Source organism: Ctenocephalides felis, unplaced genomic scaffold (genome assembly GCF_003426905.1).
Source record: "Ctenocephalides felis isolate EL2017-DRISC unplaced genomic scaffold, ASM342690v1 CF-g0.4_SCAFFOLD_00845, whole genome shotgun sequence".
Taxonomy (NCBI): Eukaryota; Metazoa; Arthropoda; class Insecta; order Siphonaptera; family Pulicidae; genus Ctenocephalides; species Ctenocephalides felis.
In genome coordinates this window covers 17,536,905-17,554,457 of record NW_020536999.1, presented here as the reverse complement: position 1 = coordinate 17,554,457, position 17,553 = coordinate 17,536,905, and the positions used below count along the sequence as shown (strand labels likewise).

At 27.8% G+C, this 17,553-nt stretch overlaps 1 protein-coding gene across 1 annotated transcript; it reads left to right on the top strand.

Moving 5' to 3' along the window:
* Positions 1 to 12,409: 12,409 nt before the first annotated feature.
* Positions 12,410 to 16,946, top strand: LOC113379525 (ras-related protein Rab-36-like). Its single transcript, XM_026619542.1, has 5 exons — positions 12,410 to 12,648; positions 13,384 to 13,485; positions 13,581 to 13,645; positions 15,504 to 15,634; positions 16,734 to 16,946. Exons 1-5 carry the CDS (start codon positions 12,410 to 12,412, stop codon positions 16,944 to 16,946), a joined length of 750 nt encoding a protein of 249 aa, XP_026475327.1.
* Positions 16,947 to 17,553: the final 607 nt, after the last annotated feature.

Below are 17,553 nucleotides of genomic sequence, written 5' to 3'. Positions count from 1 at the left end.
TAACTATATAATCTAACTAATTTCCAGCCAAGCTTAAATTTCTTCGATTTATACATGTGAAAATAGAAGTGATTAATAAAAAAAATCTACAGCTGGCTGATAATAAAATGCAACAACATAAGTTTATTACAATAATTCTTACTATTTTTTATTCAGAGCCGCCACAATAGTTCTTCGAGAGAATAATTGCCACTTCCTCCGAGTAGACAAAGACCATTTCAACAGAATTCTGCGTGATGTTGAAGCCAACACTCTTCGTCTTCAGGAACACGGTCAAGATGTTCTGATACTCGAAAAAATTCCTCAACAAAAGCAACATTCACATTATAAGTAAGATTTTATTTAATTCTAATTGAACCATTGATAAAAACAATAGTGCAAGATTACCAGACGAGACAAAGGTTGCTCTTTAGATTCATAAGAAAATAATTTGGTGTTACTTACTTACTCTGATAAATGAACTGAACAATATATAAATTATAAATTGAATTTAAATTGGACAACATATAATTTACATATTTAAGGTATACTGTGATGGCTGGTACTCCACAAAAGATGCTGGAACATCTTCTGGAAACCAGACTGGATGGCAGAGGAAACGGAGGCGTTGGTGGAAGAGGTGAACCAGCTGGTAGAGATCCATTTCTGGATGATTTTCTGTTGACTCACATTGTATTTATGCCAACACATCAACTTATTGCAGAATTAGACAGACAATATCCTTTTAAAATAGTAAAACATGATTCAGTTGTATCAGATTTTGTGAAATTGTTTTTATGCATATTATCCTTAACTTCAGTGTACCTATAGGATAGACTCTCCAGGTCAAGATCGAGAATTTTTATTAGCATGCAAACGTAGAGTCGTCCAATTCGTCCACAGATGGGTGCTCACGATACGCCAAAAAGTTTTTGAAGATCCTGGCACGACAGAATTTCTTGAGGTAAAATCCTTATAATCTAATCAAAATTTCGGACGTGTAAATATATTGTTTATTGAAGGATCTGGCAAGTGAAGTTGAAGCAGATTGCATACAATGGACATGTCTTCAAGAAGAAGCATCTTTAATGCATCATGTAATGTCACAACTCAGACGCCACCAGACTGATATTCAACGTCACAGTGGCCAGAGATGGAAACTTCCACCATGTGGACAACCTGTTAGTTTATTCAGTACATCTGGTGTTCAGGATTCCAGGACGATCATCAGACCTGATGATGATAGTCAGTATTATCCTTAAATTACACCACTAGTTCTATTACAAATAACTAAATTTTCTATCCATCAGTAATTTTCCGAGTCTACTGCGCCGATCACACCTATTGCACCTTAAGATTTCCAATATCGGCGACTGCAGAAGCAATAAAAGTTTGTGCAGCTGAAAAATTACAATTAAGACCTGCAGAACCAGAAGATTTAGTCCTGGTGGAAGTTAAAAGCACAGGAGAAAGAGTTGCTATGAGAGATGACGACGTCAGTGTTCCTACATCTCTAAGTTTGAACGGAAGGATATTTGTTACACCTAAGGATCACATGGATGCACTGGTAAAGGACAATACAAAGTTTTTTTAAATAAAAAAATTATTGTCATTTACTGAAGTGTATATGATATGAAGTATCATTATTAAATTATTACTTTTTTGGTTTTCAGACTTGTCTAGCCGAGCAAGAGGTAGCAACAGAAGGTCTAGACATGGACTTAGAATTATTTGGAACCAAAGAATTAGCATATCATATGACTTTATTCGATTGGGACTTGTTTTATTGTGTTCACGAATATGAATTAATATACAGAACATTTGGGAGACACCATTTCGATAGAATTACTGCCAATTTGGATGTATTTTTAAGAAGATTCAATGAAATTCAATTTTGGGTCGTCACTGAAATTGTACATGCTACCAGTTTGGGGAAACGAGTCTCAGTTTTGAGGAAGCTGATTAAATTGGCAGCATAGTAAGTGATGTTTATTGAAAATTATATATTTATATATATATATATATATATATATATATATATATATATCATATAAATTACACAGTCAATCGATTCCACAACATACGAGTTTTGCTGTATTCTAAGACAACCAGTTTATTCTTCATAGCTATTGATATGCATGAAAAAAATTCTTATCAATTACAAATATTTATTTCATATTTTATATTTATTAACTGATATATAATTATATTATTATTATTATTATTATTATTATTATTATTATTATTAATGATGTTACATTCAAACAATTATATCCAGATTTTACTTTTTGTTATCTAGTTGTCTACTTTAGTTAATTTTTAGTTGTCTTTGGCTTCAACGACAACAAAAATTAATCCTTATTCAGTACAAACAAACATGATTTTTTTATTTCAATATAAAAAGAATCTGATGAAAAATGCAATATTTAAAAAAGTATCTGTATCAAAAAATGTTATTAATTTTTTCTGTAAGAGGTATCTCACTTGCATTTGTCCTTTCCTGAACCATTTGTCTTTTAGGACCACATTTCCTGCAATTAAAATTGCATAAGGCTGTTAAAATAAAGCAACTCATAGATACAATTATAACTACAAACATAATTTTAATAATTTGCATATCCTTAGAAGAATTTCCCCTCTCTACAAATGCATTTTGTAATTTTAAAGCTAAAAATTTGGCAGATTCATTTGATTTTTCCATTTTTTCTTCTATCGTCGATGTATTCTGAGACCCGAAAATAATAGTTGCAATTTCAGAAATTGACTCCATAATTTGATTCAAAGAGTTTTGAAATGAATTTTCTTCATTTGATATTGTTGATGATTGATTGGTAAGAACCAAGAGAGCTTGCAGGGTTTTTGATATCTCATTCATTTGCATTTCTAAACGTTTATTGGTATTTGCAATGCCCATAAGTAAAAGTCTTCGGTTTTCAATTTGGTTATCTATGGTTTGATTTATTTTTGGAATATTATGCTGGTAATCTTTAAATATGGATGTTGATATAGTGCTTGTTGGTGGTGAAACTTGTTTTTTTATATCTGTTGTAGAAACGTTAGGCATCAGGTGAAATTTCTGCCGGCAAGAAATTCCTTTCAAATTTTGATTATGGTAGTCAACAACTCCAGAATAAACTATCTGTATGTTTTGTGTCCCAATATTTCTCAAGATATCCATCAAATCTTTACATATCCAGTGATTCCAGTTCAAACTAACTTTTCTTAATACTGGTAAAATTGACAAAATATCATTGCTAGGAATTGTTGTCAGTTGGTTTCCTTCAAGGTATAATTTCTCTAACTTCTCCAAACCATATAAAGCAAAGTGATCTATGTGAATTAGTTGGTTGTAAGATAAGTTAAGGCTTTTGAGTTGTTCTAGGCCAGAAAATACACCAACGTCCAAAGTAGTGATTTTATTTTCATCCAATCTCAAATAAGTTAATGATTTAAGAGTTTGGAATATGCCCAAAGGTATGTCACTAATCTGGTTGTGTTGCAAATAAGCTATTTGAACAGTTTGCATGTCTGACCAATTTGGCATTATTTTCAGTTTATTATAAGAAGCATCTAGTTTAGTACCAGAATTGCACATTGATATACCATCTAGAACTTCTAAGTTTAGATAAGACAAAATAGCTTCATGGCACATAGATATTTGTGATATATAAATAATATTATTTCCACCAACTAATAAAGAAGATATTTTGCTTGACTCCTTAAAATCGACTATTCTAGTTAATTGGTTAAATTCAAAATTTAGATAGAGTCCTTCACGTATTTCAATATAATTAAATATATCAGATGGTATAGCAGATATATAATTATGGGATAACGTTAAACTTCTTAAATTAATATTATAATAAAATGAAGGCATGACTTTCAGATTGTTGTGTGATGCGTCCAGAGTTTCCAATTTTATAAATTTTTCTAAACAATCGTTACGTATTACATCGATATGATTATTGCTAATATCTAAATATATTAGATTCTCTCCAACACCAGTAAGATTATTTTTATCCAAAGTTCCAAAAAGTTTGTTGTATGATATATCAAGACGTTTTAAAGATGTTAATCCAATGAGTGATCCTGATTGAATTGATTGAAGTTCATTGCTGTGTAAATCCAATTCTTCGAGAAGTCCCAAATAATAAAATGCTTTGTGTTGTATGTTCCTCACCTTGGACTGAGATATTTTCAAATGTATTAGGTTTCTATTCAACATATTATTTATGTCAAAGACACCTTTAGGTATTTCAATAATACTGCTATCGTGAAAACTCAACGTACAAATATAGTTAATAATTCGAGTATTATAATAATAACTGTGTACGTAGATTTTATTATATTCATTCAACAAACTGTTCGTAGTAGCAAAACTACATGATTTGGCAGAACAAGGACTAGTATATGAATTCATATATATAGAACTTGTACTAGTTTTGCACGTCATCGTACCATGAATTTGAATTTGTGGTGGTATTACCGCTACAATGGGTTGCTTTGCACCCATTGCAACATTTGCCCAAATTAGGCAATAAAGCAAATATCTGAAAAATATCAACAAGTCATACTCAGTAATTCTATTAATTCTGGTAATAATGTCTTATTAATTGCTTATGGTTTTTATTAATCAAAACAAACAAAACTTGGCAATCTGAACATTTAAGGTATCATACAGTGAAAAATTTGACACCAATATGTAATGGAGCAAAATATAAATATATAATGTTGATTGATAAAATTTAATACAATAAATGATTCTAAAACTCACATGAATATTGTCATATTTGTTCTTTCACTATAATTTTATATAAATAATATATTATAACTTCAAGTAAATCTTGCAAAATGCCATTTTTCACTTTCCATAATTGAAATTAAAACAAGATAAGTAATCAGAGTCGAAATCAAATGTGTCGTATAAAGTATAAACCAGTAATAAAATACATATCAATGCTATTTATTAAAAAAATTGATTGATTGCAAATTTGTGTTATTGTAAAAAATGGTTACCCCAATTTAGAGTAAAATTAAGTGTTATTTATTATAAGAGAATCAGTATTTTCAATAAAACCTTATTTATACCTATATATATATATATATATATATATATATATATATATTATATATATAAGGTGACCCGACAGAAGTTGTTCTTTTACCCACGTCTAAAATTTAGGTTGCGAATTTTTTAATATCCTATCCTATATTCTATTTCTACGTCCTTTTATTTTTGGTCAGCATAAGCTATATACTTACTGGAAATTGCAGTTTTTTTATCAGTTTAGGAAATTCAGAAAGAATAAATTTATTAATTCTTTCTGAATTTCCTAAACAGATAAAAAAACTGCAGTATCAACGGTAAAAGAACAATATCACCTTTGTTATTACCAATGAATATAATTGCTTCAATAATTTATATAACATATAATTTCTAAATTACATTTTTCTTACTAATTATTTAATACATATTTTTTACGAATAATTTAATAAACATTATTACTTTAGTTGAAAACTTAGATGAATTTATTTGTAAAATTTAGTTCATGTGGCACTGTTCAATCTAAGATCATAAACTTGCTAAATATTTCATATCCAAACAAATTCTAAATCATTTTTTTCAATAAATAGAAATTTTCTTTTGTATTAGAATAATTTAGTAAAATAAAGCAAAATACAACAGGCATAAGTTTAAAAAATAATGTATATGCTAAATTATACAATTTCATCTGCTAAACATGTATCGTATCTTATATTGTTTTAATTTCTGGCACCTGGATTTTGGCAATAATTTTGAAGATATCACATTTCTCTCATTCATAATCGTGAATATGGATATTATATACTAACATTGTCTAGACTCGCTTAAACTAATTTTAAATTTCAAGTGAATCGACATTTTTGGCAGAAGACAGTTCGAATGTATCAAAATGTTTTCAATGTCAAACAATTATATGTTGTTTCTTGCAATTTTTTTCATTTATTTCTACAATATTACTATATTTTTATAATCACATTCATCCTGAAAAATTCCCTTAACAAACTTCAGAAAGATTTATCAACATCCGAATAATCGTTTATAAGAAATATATTTACATACATCATTACAGAAGAATATATAGTTATAAGTTATTTATATTATTACTTAGTTTGCCTCTGCAATTACTCTAGAATTGCAATACTCTTAACTTATCTTTTAAATTGATAGCCAATGATAAATATATAATTGTTTACTTATTATATACATGGGTGTAGCCATGGTGAATCTTTAGCCCTTGTCCAATGATGCCAAATAAGAAATTCTTGGAATTAATGAATTTCTCTAGTTATTTTTCCAGAAAAAATAACTGCAACTTACATAGGTTTTAATTTAATGTTTTTAGTAAATTAAGCATTTTCATCATTGTTTATATATTGTCAATATAATCATTTTTATAAGCAAATGCTTTATTTTAAATTTAATGTTCTATTTTATGCAACACATTTTATTTTTAAACCTCTTTAGTCCAGAATAATTTATTTCCAAATTTCATACTTACTGTTCGTATTTAGGTGCAATGTCAAAGCATTTTTTACCATCGTCAAAGATTTTATGCAACATATGTATTAATCAGTAATATAATTTTTTAATTTTTTTTTTAAATAAATAAAAGTCAATTTTCAAATTTCAAATTATTTTTAGTTGCAAAGAATACCAGAATCTCAACGCCTTCTTCGCCATCGTCATGGGTCTAAGCAACATGGCAGTGTCTCGTCTGACGTTGACCTGGGAAAAGTTGCCTTCAAAATTCCGGAAGTTGTATACAGAATTTGAATGTCTCATTGACCCCAGCAGGAATCACAGGGCTTATAGATTGAGTGTTGCCAAAATGTTGCCACCAGTTGTTCCATTTATGCCATTGCTTCTCAAGGATATGACATTCACTCATGAAGGAAACAGGACTTGTGTGGAAGGATTGGTGAATTTTGAGAAAATGCATATGATGGCACAGACTATGAGGACTATACGGTATTGCAGGAGCAGACATTTAGGTAAATAGAAAATAATAGCAAGTTCTTGTGTCCAACGGGAGTCCAACTAGATTTTATAAAGGTTGGTCATCGTTGACCTAAAATTTCTTCAAACAAATTTTCCCAAAGTCGGTTGTTTTCATAGTATGTTATAGATCTTAGAAATATCTAGTGCTCATATATTGAGACTGGTCTCTAAATAATACAATTTGTCAAAAACCTTGAAATTTCATATTGTTTGTAAAATTTTCTTGACCCCCACGACAGCCAACCAAGTTGATCCACATCGATTTTTTTTCTAATGTTACAATGATTTGCTCTAAACAAAGTAAAAATTACACAAATTATGATTTTACCAATTTGCTCATTTATCCGATTTTTTTTCTAGTCCTAGAACCACCATCTCCAAAAAGTGAATCAGAAGTTAGATCTTATATAAGTTGTCTTCGAACCATTGACAATCAGCGAGTGTTAACTTCCATGTCCCAAAAATTGGAACCAAGACGATCATAAAATCAAGAACCTATGTAGGCAAGACAAGGGTAATTTATTATACTTTAATAAACTAGAAAAGAAAAAAGTCTACAATTCAAGTCACAAAAATTGTAAGCAAGTCGATGGTAAGATTTTTTTCTATTATTCTCCAATAATTTTGTATAAAATTCGTGACAATGGGAGAAGCTCGATTAAATTTTTAATATTTTTTTATGAACGTAAGATCTGTTAGAAAGACTGTGTATTATTATTATCACAGATTGTATTTATTTATATAAGTTAAATATTTATGCCAATAAATAGTTAGCTTGCAATTTATAGAATAATTGCAAATTTATATCGATTTGAGAATTGCAAATTCATATTCATATTTAAATCATAATTTTCTATGAATTATATGAATTTGTGTCAAAAATATTAAGAAGATTTTTTAAATTTTTTATATCTTTCTTATTTTTTCAACGTCTACAAATATCTGATATCATTTTTATTCACAAAAAAACTACATCCACCGCAGTGTTTCATTTTTAAATTTTTTTATATAATGTGAATACAAATATTTTTGTTTCAGAAAAAAATTGAGTGATCTGAATATTTGAATCTTGAAAATATTTTGAAAATGTTTTTTTTCTTTTTGTAGAATCATTAATTGTTTAAAATGGATTTAATTCTTTTGAATTAAAAATATATGAAGCGTTTATTATCTATACAAATTTGGCACCGTTTATTATTTCAGATTTTATTTAAATTTATTTGATTTAAAATGTCGATATCAAAATTAATTAATAACTAAATTTTGATATGAAATTTAATATATTTTCTTTCGGCTACACAGTCTCAAGTAAATTATTTCTTAAACTTAAAACTAAATTTAAAAAAAATAATAAGGAATAATGTATAGAATAAAACAAATAAGAATATATTTATATATTTCGTTCTATATTAATAATGCATATCTATAGTCATTATTTAATTGCACAACAATCATATCATATGGAATAAAAAAAAATTACAAGGAATAATAAATTATTTATCAAATTTATTTTATTCTCCTCCACTTTTATTTATAATTTTTTTATTTAACCAGATGTATGGCATTGTGCCTTAAGGCATTTTTTTTAATATCACCAGTACAATCAGAGTATCAAAAACATTCAAATTTCTTGATCAGTTATTTTAAAAACGTGGATAAAAATTGTATCCAAAGTTACATACATACATAGGAAACCCACAAATATTTTGTTGTAAGGTAGACCAAAGTTAACAAAATTAATAGAACAAAAAAGTGTTCTCCAGAAAACTCAAATTAGCATTTTTAAAGCGTTTCTTTGAAGTATCTGTGTTTATATTTAAATGTGCAATATAATTTTACTACATCATTCCTTGTAATATTACTAATAATAATTCTCTAATATAATTTTTATGCTAAAACAAATATCTCGTTGTGATTTAAACGTAAGACAATCCGATGTTTATAAATCAATAAATAATTGCACTTCTTATGAAATAAAATATAAATTCTATTTGTATATAGCAGTAACAACTTATTGTATATTTCTCTCATCACTATTTTTAATAAAAGTTCAATTTAAAATAGAAAATTTAAATTAAATCAAGTTCTTCAAATGTTACTCTTAGTAATAATTTAATGTATAATGTCGATAGAAAAGAACCAAACATATTCAACACCATTAATGAAATCTTAGAGATCACGTATAGTTTATTATAATTATTCAGGTTAAGATATTTATAAATTATATGTGTGTTTTGTAGATATGTGAATAAATAAAATTCTTAAGTGTGGTTTATCCTGCTTTAATTGAAAAAAATAGGAGAATTTTCGATTTGGTTAAAAACATGCAATGGAGTAAATTACAGTAGTATTTATTACAGAATTTAATTAAAAAACTTTAACATTTAAAAATTACAGATAGAATTATCGTTTAAGCATACAAATTTGTATTCTCAATTTAGTACATTATTTTATGTAAATTTTTGTTCATTGAAGCCTTAGCATATTAGATATTAATTTTTCTGCGATTTTTAGAAAGATTTTTTAACAGATTGTACGTTTTGAAAAATGCATAATTCGATTTTGATGAAACTTGACATACATCGTTACTACACTTTAGTAAATATTTGACAAAAATTTAAAGTTGGAACATTCAATAGTTTCTGAGATATGCGAGATTGATGAGTGGCTGGCTGGCTCTGCTCTCAATACTAGTATTGAAACAGATTGTACGTTTACAAAAATGCATAATTCGATTTTGATGAAACTTAAAATACATTGTTACTACAATTTACTAAATATTTGACAAAAATTTAAAGTTGGAACATTTAATAGTTTCTGAGATATGCGAGGTTGATGGGTGGTTGGCTTCGCACTCAATACTAACATTTAAAGTTTAAATCATTTTTAAATATGTCGTGGACCCCCATTTTTATTTAGTGGAGCCCCAAATTTTGTTTTTCCTGCCCCATGGTCCATGTGGACCACTTTGGAAATCGTTGCTCTAAAGCTTTTTATTCAAACAATACATTTTTGTTTAAGAGCAAAATTTCTTATTTGTTTACATTATAGCAGGTAAATGTACAGGTGTGTATCGATAGTTTAATTCTCAATATATTTTGTTAAAAAATGTTATTGTTGAACTAATTTTGAAAATTAGAAACTATAATTACAAAACTTATTTTTTCAAGAATTAGAGATATAATTACGGTTCAATATTGTCTATTATATTGCCTAATTTTTTTGTTCAAGTCTTCAAAATTTTGAATTGCTTAAATTTCTTGTCTTTCTAAAACAAAATATAGTTGTTCATGAGTAAAATATTATATCTATTTATATTATAACAGGTAAATGTACAGATGAGTGTCAATTGTTTAATCCACAATATATTTTAAAAAATGTTATTGATAAACTAATTTTGAAAATTAGGAAACATAATTACGAAACTTACTCCTTCAAGAATTAGAGATAAAATCCAATAAGCATCGTATTTTTAATTCTCAATCTAGTATATTATTTTTTCTATTTTAGTTATATATTAGCTTTTCTATAATTTTAAAATGTAATTTTTTTTTAAACATTTTGAGATTGTTAAACTCTTTTCTTCTTATTGAAGGTGTTAATTTAACTAATATGCTTTTGTTTGTGAATATAACTTCTATACTTTTCTTGAAGTAAATTTTGTTGATGCCCAATTTGAGCTCCTGAGTATTGTGAAATTTGGAATCCTTGTAAATACATTTTTTTCAAAAAATTTTCTTGGTCGACGAGAATATATCCAAGCCTTGCTGAAATTATAAAAATTGACTAAATTAATATTTTAATTTGTATATTACCAAGGTATAAGGTTTGGACTGTTTATAATCTTAACTGGTAGCTGGCGCTGATTTCTTCTCTTCGTCCAACTCCATGCCTTGAAATATTGCACAACTAAGGATAAATTAGAACAGTTGGAACACCAAGTATCGTATTAACCTTTTTTGTCTGTCCAAGTAAAATGTGCAAATAATTTTGACAACATATCAAATAATGGAATATGTTATTTTAGTGTAGCATGAAAAATTTTGAAAAGATTTTTACCCATATAAGGAAAAGAAAGTATCCAATGCTAAAATTGCTTGAATGATGGGTTGGATGTATTTGCAGGTGCCTACTGCTGGTAAGTTATATGTGATTTATTATATGTATTTTTTAAGTTAAGGAATGAATGTATTCTGCATAATAAGTTAGTTAGATTTTTTTGTACTTTAAAATATTTTTAATATTTACGTTGGCTGTGCATGAACGAAATATCCAAGCGTGTTTTACTGGTTGGTAAGGAACCCAAAGAAATGTAAACAAAATTTGTTCTTATTATTAAAATATCTATAAAATATTAGATAATTTGGTTTGCATATGTCAAGTGATCATTTTTGTCCGCCAAATGGCTTTTTTTACTTTTGTTATTGGATCTCCGAAACTGCTACATCTGCCTTTCCAAAAATTATATTAGTTCGTCAATACAAGTAAAATGTTTTTTTCTTTATTAAAATCGGACGCTCCGTTTTCTTAAAAACTGTGTTACCGTTTTGGCACTTTTTGTCCCGTACTTTCGAAACGACTAGACCCGCCTTCGCCAAAAACTAATCAGTACATCTCCTTATCAATACAAATCGAATGTTTTTTGAATTACTCAAACCGGTTGATCGGTGTAACCAAAATCGTCGACGAAAATGTGTATCGACGAAAAGCGTAAAAATTTTCATTTTCGATTTTTTTTCGATTACTATCTAGTTTTTATGATTTATCGATTTTTTCACGATTACTAACTTCCTACTGAAAGTTAACCATATTCAATTTGTATACATGTTTTATGTTTACAATACAATTTGTATCCATGGTAATTTTTCAAACCGGCAGGTGCGTTGAATTAGGTGTAACACGAGGGTAAGATAAATAACAATATACTGTTGTTCAATACTCTAGTCAGAAAAATTTGAAATATTAAATACAAAAATAATAGTTGAAAAATATTCACAATAATTTAAATTAAAATTACAAAAATATTTATATATTTTTTTAGAATAGTTAATACAAGTGAATAATTGTATCTTAAAACTTAACATTTATTTTAGTTAATAATAATAAATAGTGAAGTTATATTACAAAAATTAATGAAATATTATGTGAAAGATACTTTGCAAATCATATGTAAAAAAAATAATAAAAACAAGCTATATCATATAAATCAAATAATTTAAAACAAAAAATATAAATAGTGAAGTTTTATTACTAAAATTAGTATAATTATGTGATATAAACTGTGAAAAGTGTATGAAATAAAAATAATGAATACTAGCAATATCATTGGAAAATTTAAACCAATTAATTAAATAATTAATTTCAATAATATTAAATCAATCCATTACCATGTCTTATATTAGTTTAAGACAAGAACCGATAATTTCTCGTCGAATAAATTCGATGCCTCCTTCTTGTTTTCCACATTTAAGTGCTTTTACTGGAAAAGAAAATGAAATCGATTTGCGATCGGAATTTTCACCAGAACTGGAACAAATTTGCTCTTCTACAAATTTACCAGAAATACCTCTATGCAAAATTATTGTTTTGGGAGACGTGGCCGTTGGTAAAACCAGCTTAGTAAAAAGGTTGGTAGAAAAAAGAATTGAAATTACCTATTTACCTATTACCTATCCTTACCTATTTTATTATAATTGTTAAAATATTTAGTGCTAATATATATATATATATATATATATATATATATATATATATATATATACACGTATATATATATGCAGTAATCGGTATAAACATTTTTCAAATTTTACTGTAGTGCAAGAAGAAGACTAAAGACGAACTTAAATAAAAAATTAAATGTCTTTCCTTTTAAGCAAAATAAAATCTTGAATAATAAATATAAGTATTAGCTATACACAAAAAAGATTAAGCGCACTGCCTTGTAAGGACAAGGTCGTGAGTCCAAAACTCCGCTCTGGACAACCTGACATCATGCAGTAGATATATCAATTTTTTACTTGCAAATATAGATTAAAAATATTTTTCCAATTGAAAATAGTCAATTTCGGGCGCTTCGGTATAAAATAGAAATGGTATTTCCCTCACACTATTTTTCCCTGAATAAAGTTGGATTTGAACTCAGCTCATATCTCTACCCTAGAACGGTACTACCCCATTGCAATATTCACAGATATATTCTATGAGAGCAAGTAGGGATATCTATAGACTACAGTACGAATCCTCGAAAATCCAGTAAATGTTTGCGCCTAAAGATGTCCCTAACAAATCTTAAGCTATCAAAAAACTTGCAACTTACTTCGAAGCAAAATACCACTAACATCTAATTTTATTTCTTATTTCAGATTTTCTGAACATACTTTCAACAATGAATATAAAGCTACAATTGGCGTAGATTTTCAAGTCGCCCGATTCAATGTCTTATCGATACCATTTCATTTGCAAATGTAAGTAATTTAAACTTTTTGTTTAAATATAAACATATATTATTTATTAAAATAATACACAACATTTTTGTCAAAATAAAATATTTACATTTCAGATGGGACACTGCTGGTCAAGAACGTTTTAAATGTATAGCACAAGCTTATTACAGAAAAGCACATGGTAAATTATTAAAATTATTTTTATTAAGTTGTTTAGGTCAAGTACATATCAACTAGTGGAGCGCATGGCCTTAAGGAAAATTTCTGGAACTTCCCATACCGTAATTAAACATTCGAGAAATGTAAATAATCAATGATTGTTTTAAATAATTTGAATTAGATTATCTTATATATATAAATGGATCGCAAAATGTGTTGGTAAGCGCATAACTCAACAACGCCTGGACCAATTTGGCCAATTCTTTTTTTAAAATGTTCGTTGAAGTCCAAGGATGGATGTTACGGCGAGAAAAAAACGAATAATTGCCGGGAAACCCCTAAAAACAGCCCTTTTCTTCTTTAATCGAGTAGGCAACGCAATTTGTAAAAAAAAACAATGATCTATGTCATGACATTTTATGTAGTTTTTGATAATCTAAATTTGAATATATTTATATAAACATAGAAATATCTTTCTATTAATCAAGCTATATTGTTATTTGAATTGTTTGTTTGAATTAAATTTCAAAATTCAAGTACAAATTACAGGCGAATCAGTTGATTCGGCAACTAACCAAGACGATCCGCCGGAGTTTTTAAACTCGCTGGATTTGCTAGGATTGTCACCTCACAATCTTCAATTAAAGGTTGGATCGGCAATTATAATGTTGCGAAATATCGACCAACTATATTCAAAGGATAGTATAAAGCAGCAGATGTTCTCGCACTATGCGTCCCAATGCGTTTCCAGTGCGTTTATGGTATCATTAAGTATTTGTGGTATTAATTTAGAAAACCCATGTTTCTCACATGGAAAATTGTATGTTGTTTGTTCCCGTATTGGAAAACCATCAGATTTGTTTGTCTATGCCCCATGTAATCAAACAAAAAACATCGTATATCACAAAGCACTACAATGAAAATTGAACTGATTTTTGAATTATGATTTACATTTTTAAAATTACTTACTTTTAAATGCTTATAGTGTTTTATTTAATTATTTTTAATTCACACCGAATTATTACCAGGGTGACGGTTCAGGATAATTTTTTGCACATAATAGAAAAAAGGTAGGCACAAAACACCGCCACATTACAATTTTTTTTTGACAGGACGAAGTCTGTCGGGCCGGCTAGTTTATTATAAATACATACTGTAAATTTATAAGTGCTTATTAAATTGGGCGACAGGCGTATTCTACAAACAGCTTATGTGTATGTTCAAAAGAAATTTGTTTTTTTTTTGAATTTGATTTTTTTTATACTTTTTAAAAAAAAATTATTTTTTTCAGAAGTTTGTTTTTTTTTTTGGATTTTTTTTAAATAAAAATTTTTTGAGAATTTGAAAATTTCTGATCTTTTAAAATAATTAGAAATATTCAAGAATAATTTTACTTGTATTGACGAAATGAACAACTGGTAAAGTTCTTGTACAGGCAGGTCCGACGTCTTTGGAGATCCAATAAAAAAAGTAAAAAGTAATGCAATTTGGCGGTCAGAAATGAACATTTAGAAATATGTAAATCGTGTTATTATATATTTTGTAAAGATTATAATAATAAGTATAAATTTTGTGTACATTTATATGGGTTCCGTACCAATATACACACGTTAAACGACAGCGCGGCGCTTACGCGCTTTGAAATTTCGACTCAAAATACAAAAAAATCGAAATATAAAAAAACAAATTTTTCAAAAAAATTATTTTTTTCAAAAATTTTAAAATTTCTCGAAAGTCTAATTTTTTCAAAGTTTTGCAAAGTATTTTTTTATAATTTAGTTTTCGGTTCGGAAAGTTCCAGCAAATTGCCTTAAGACAGGAAGCCATGCACCACTAGTTTTTAATACATTATAAATCATCTATTTTTTTTTATTTTGCAGTCATAATGTTGGTTTTCGACATGACGAATTTGGCAACTTTATCTAATTGTGCTGTCTGGTATGAAGAAGCAATGCGATTTAATTATGACGACCCATTGATATTCCTTATCGGAACGAAAATTGATAAAATGGTGAGAGAAGATTTGCACTGAATCATAGATAATAATAATATGAGATCTTATATATAAAGCCTTATATATTTGCAACCAATAGATACATCAGATCTGATAATACAATCAGAGGCAGATTTATAATTGATAACTCGATATATAATTTAAGGGGGCTTTTGGTTTTTTTTCGAAATGTATTTATTATAAAGACATGCGGTTTTTTTTAACAAAAATTACAAAATCATAGAATATTAAGAAATTTTTTATATATTTTTTTCGCCGTCATTATTTAACCAGGGTGCGATAAAGTCGGCCTTGCAAAATCGATCTCTTTTGCGGTGCCATAGATAAATCCGTTGCGCATCGCCTGAAACAAAAAAAAAGAAATTACGTTGAAGAAGAAGTTTGAATCCAGACCAAAATGAAAGAAAAAAAGCAAGAAGGAAAAAAATGGCAGCTATTTAAAGAAAAAGTGTTAAAATGGACCTTTTTTGAAGCTTCGCAATTTTTTTTTGCGTAATGTTATGAAGTTGTTTGAGGTAGGGGGACTAGGTATTGCAGTGGTGAACAAATTAAAAAAATGCAAATTCATCCGACTTGCAGTTTTTTTTAAATTTGTGGCACCGCATTGAAAAAAGTCAATTTGAGAAAAACGTATTTAAAGTTTTTAATATAATGTACTAAATACACCATTTAATTTAATGTACTATATGCACCATGGTGTTCAAAGATGCTGACACATTAAAAAGGTCATGTGCATGAGGTATTATAATGAAAAGGAGAGCAGCTGGCATACAATAGCTCGCGGAGCGATGAAAAAAGCGGTTTCAGGGGATCATATATATAGATATATATATATATATATATATATATATATATATATATATAACTTCGTCAAAAAAATTGATATTGAGATTATTTTTTTTTTAAATAATTTTAAGAGGTTTAGCTTTCATAATATCAAAAAATCTCAGAATCGAAAAAAAAAAAATAAAAACTGAACAACCTTCTGAAATTTATGTAAATGCTTTATAACTTTCTTTTCAATATGTTGTAATTTTCAAACATTTGATCTTATATGAAAAAAAATCATTATCTTCTGAATTATCCATTTCCTCAGGGTTCATCTGAAATAGACAAGGCCACCAAATCAGGATTCGTCCTGGCTCGAGATTTAGGAGCAGAATTTTGGACAGTGTCATCTAGTACTGGACAGAGGATAGAAGCTTTGATGAGACGAACTGCTGCAATATCCTTCCAGTATTTAATATTGTCCCAGAAAAAGGTGCCGAAGAAGAAAATTGTTGTGGGATCTGATGTTAGAGGTAAATAAATGAAAATGATAATAGTGAAAGGTATGCTAAGTAAAATTGATTAGGATGGTATTTTCTTGTGGTAAAAAATATTTTGATATCACATATAGATATATTTTTAATCCTATCAATAATATTGTTTAATAACTCAATAATAATATTCTTTATTGACTCAGTAGAAATTTTTGGGATGATTACACTGAATGAATTTGATATTGGCTTATTAGTATCTAATAATTGATTTATGAATGAAATTTCAGAAGTAATCCACCTTCGATATTAAAATATCCAAATTTTGTAGTTTATAAAATAGTAAATAAACTTTTCTGAGGTTTCTGAACGTTTGGCATACCTTAAAAAATGCATGTATGTGTGTAGGTGTATTTGTGTGTATGTGTGTCTGTGTGTGTGTATGTGTTCGGATACAAACTTTTTGATTTAGAAATTGTATTTAGACCTAAACTTATTAGATTTAAAAAGTGAATATCAATAAGACTATTATAATATTTCAATGTTCAGTTTTTTCTGGAAAAATTATGTTCTATTTAATAGTTATGTATCATGTTTATTTACCATAATATACCTATAATTTTCGTACAATTATAAATTCAAAATTAATTTTTGTAT

Excerpts from the sequence above, each read along its gene's own strand:
- LOC113379525 (XM_026619542.1), top strand. The coding sequence starts at position 12,410 with ATGTCTTATATTAGTTTAAGACAAGAACCGATAATTTCTCGTCGAATA. Across the intron at positions 12,649-13,383 it reads AAAACCAGCTTAGTAAAAAG|ATTTTCTGAACATACTTTCA; the intron begins GTTGGTAGAAAA and ends TTCTTATTTCAG. Across the intron at positions 13,646-15,503 it reads TTATTACAGAAAAGCACATG|TCATAATGTTGGTTTTCGAC; the intron begins GTAAATTATTAA and ends TTTATTTTGCAG.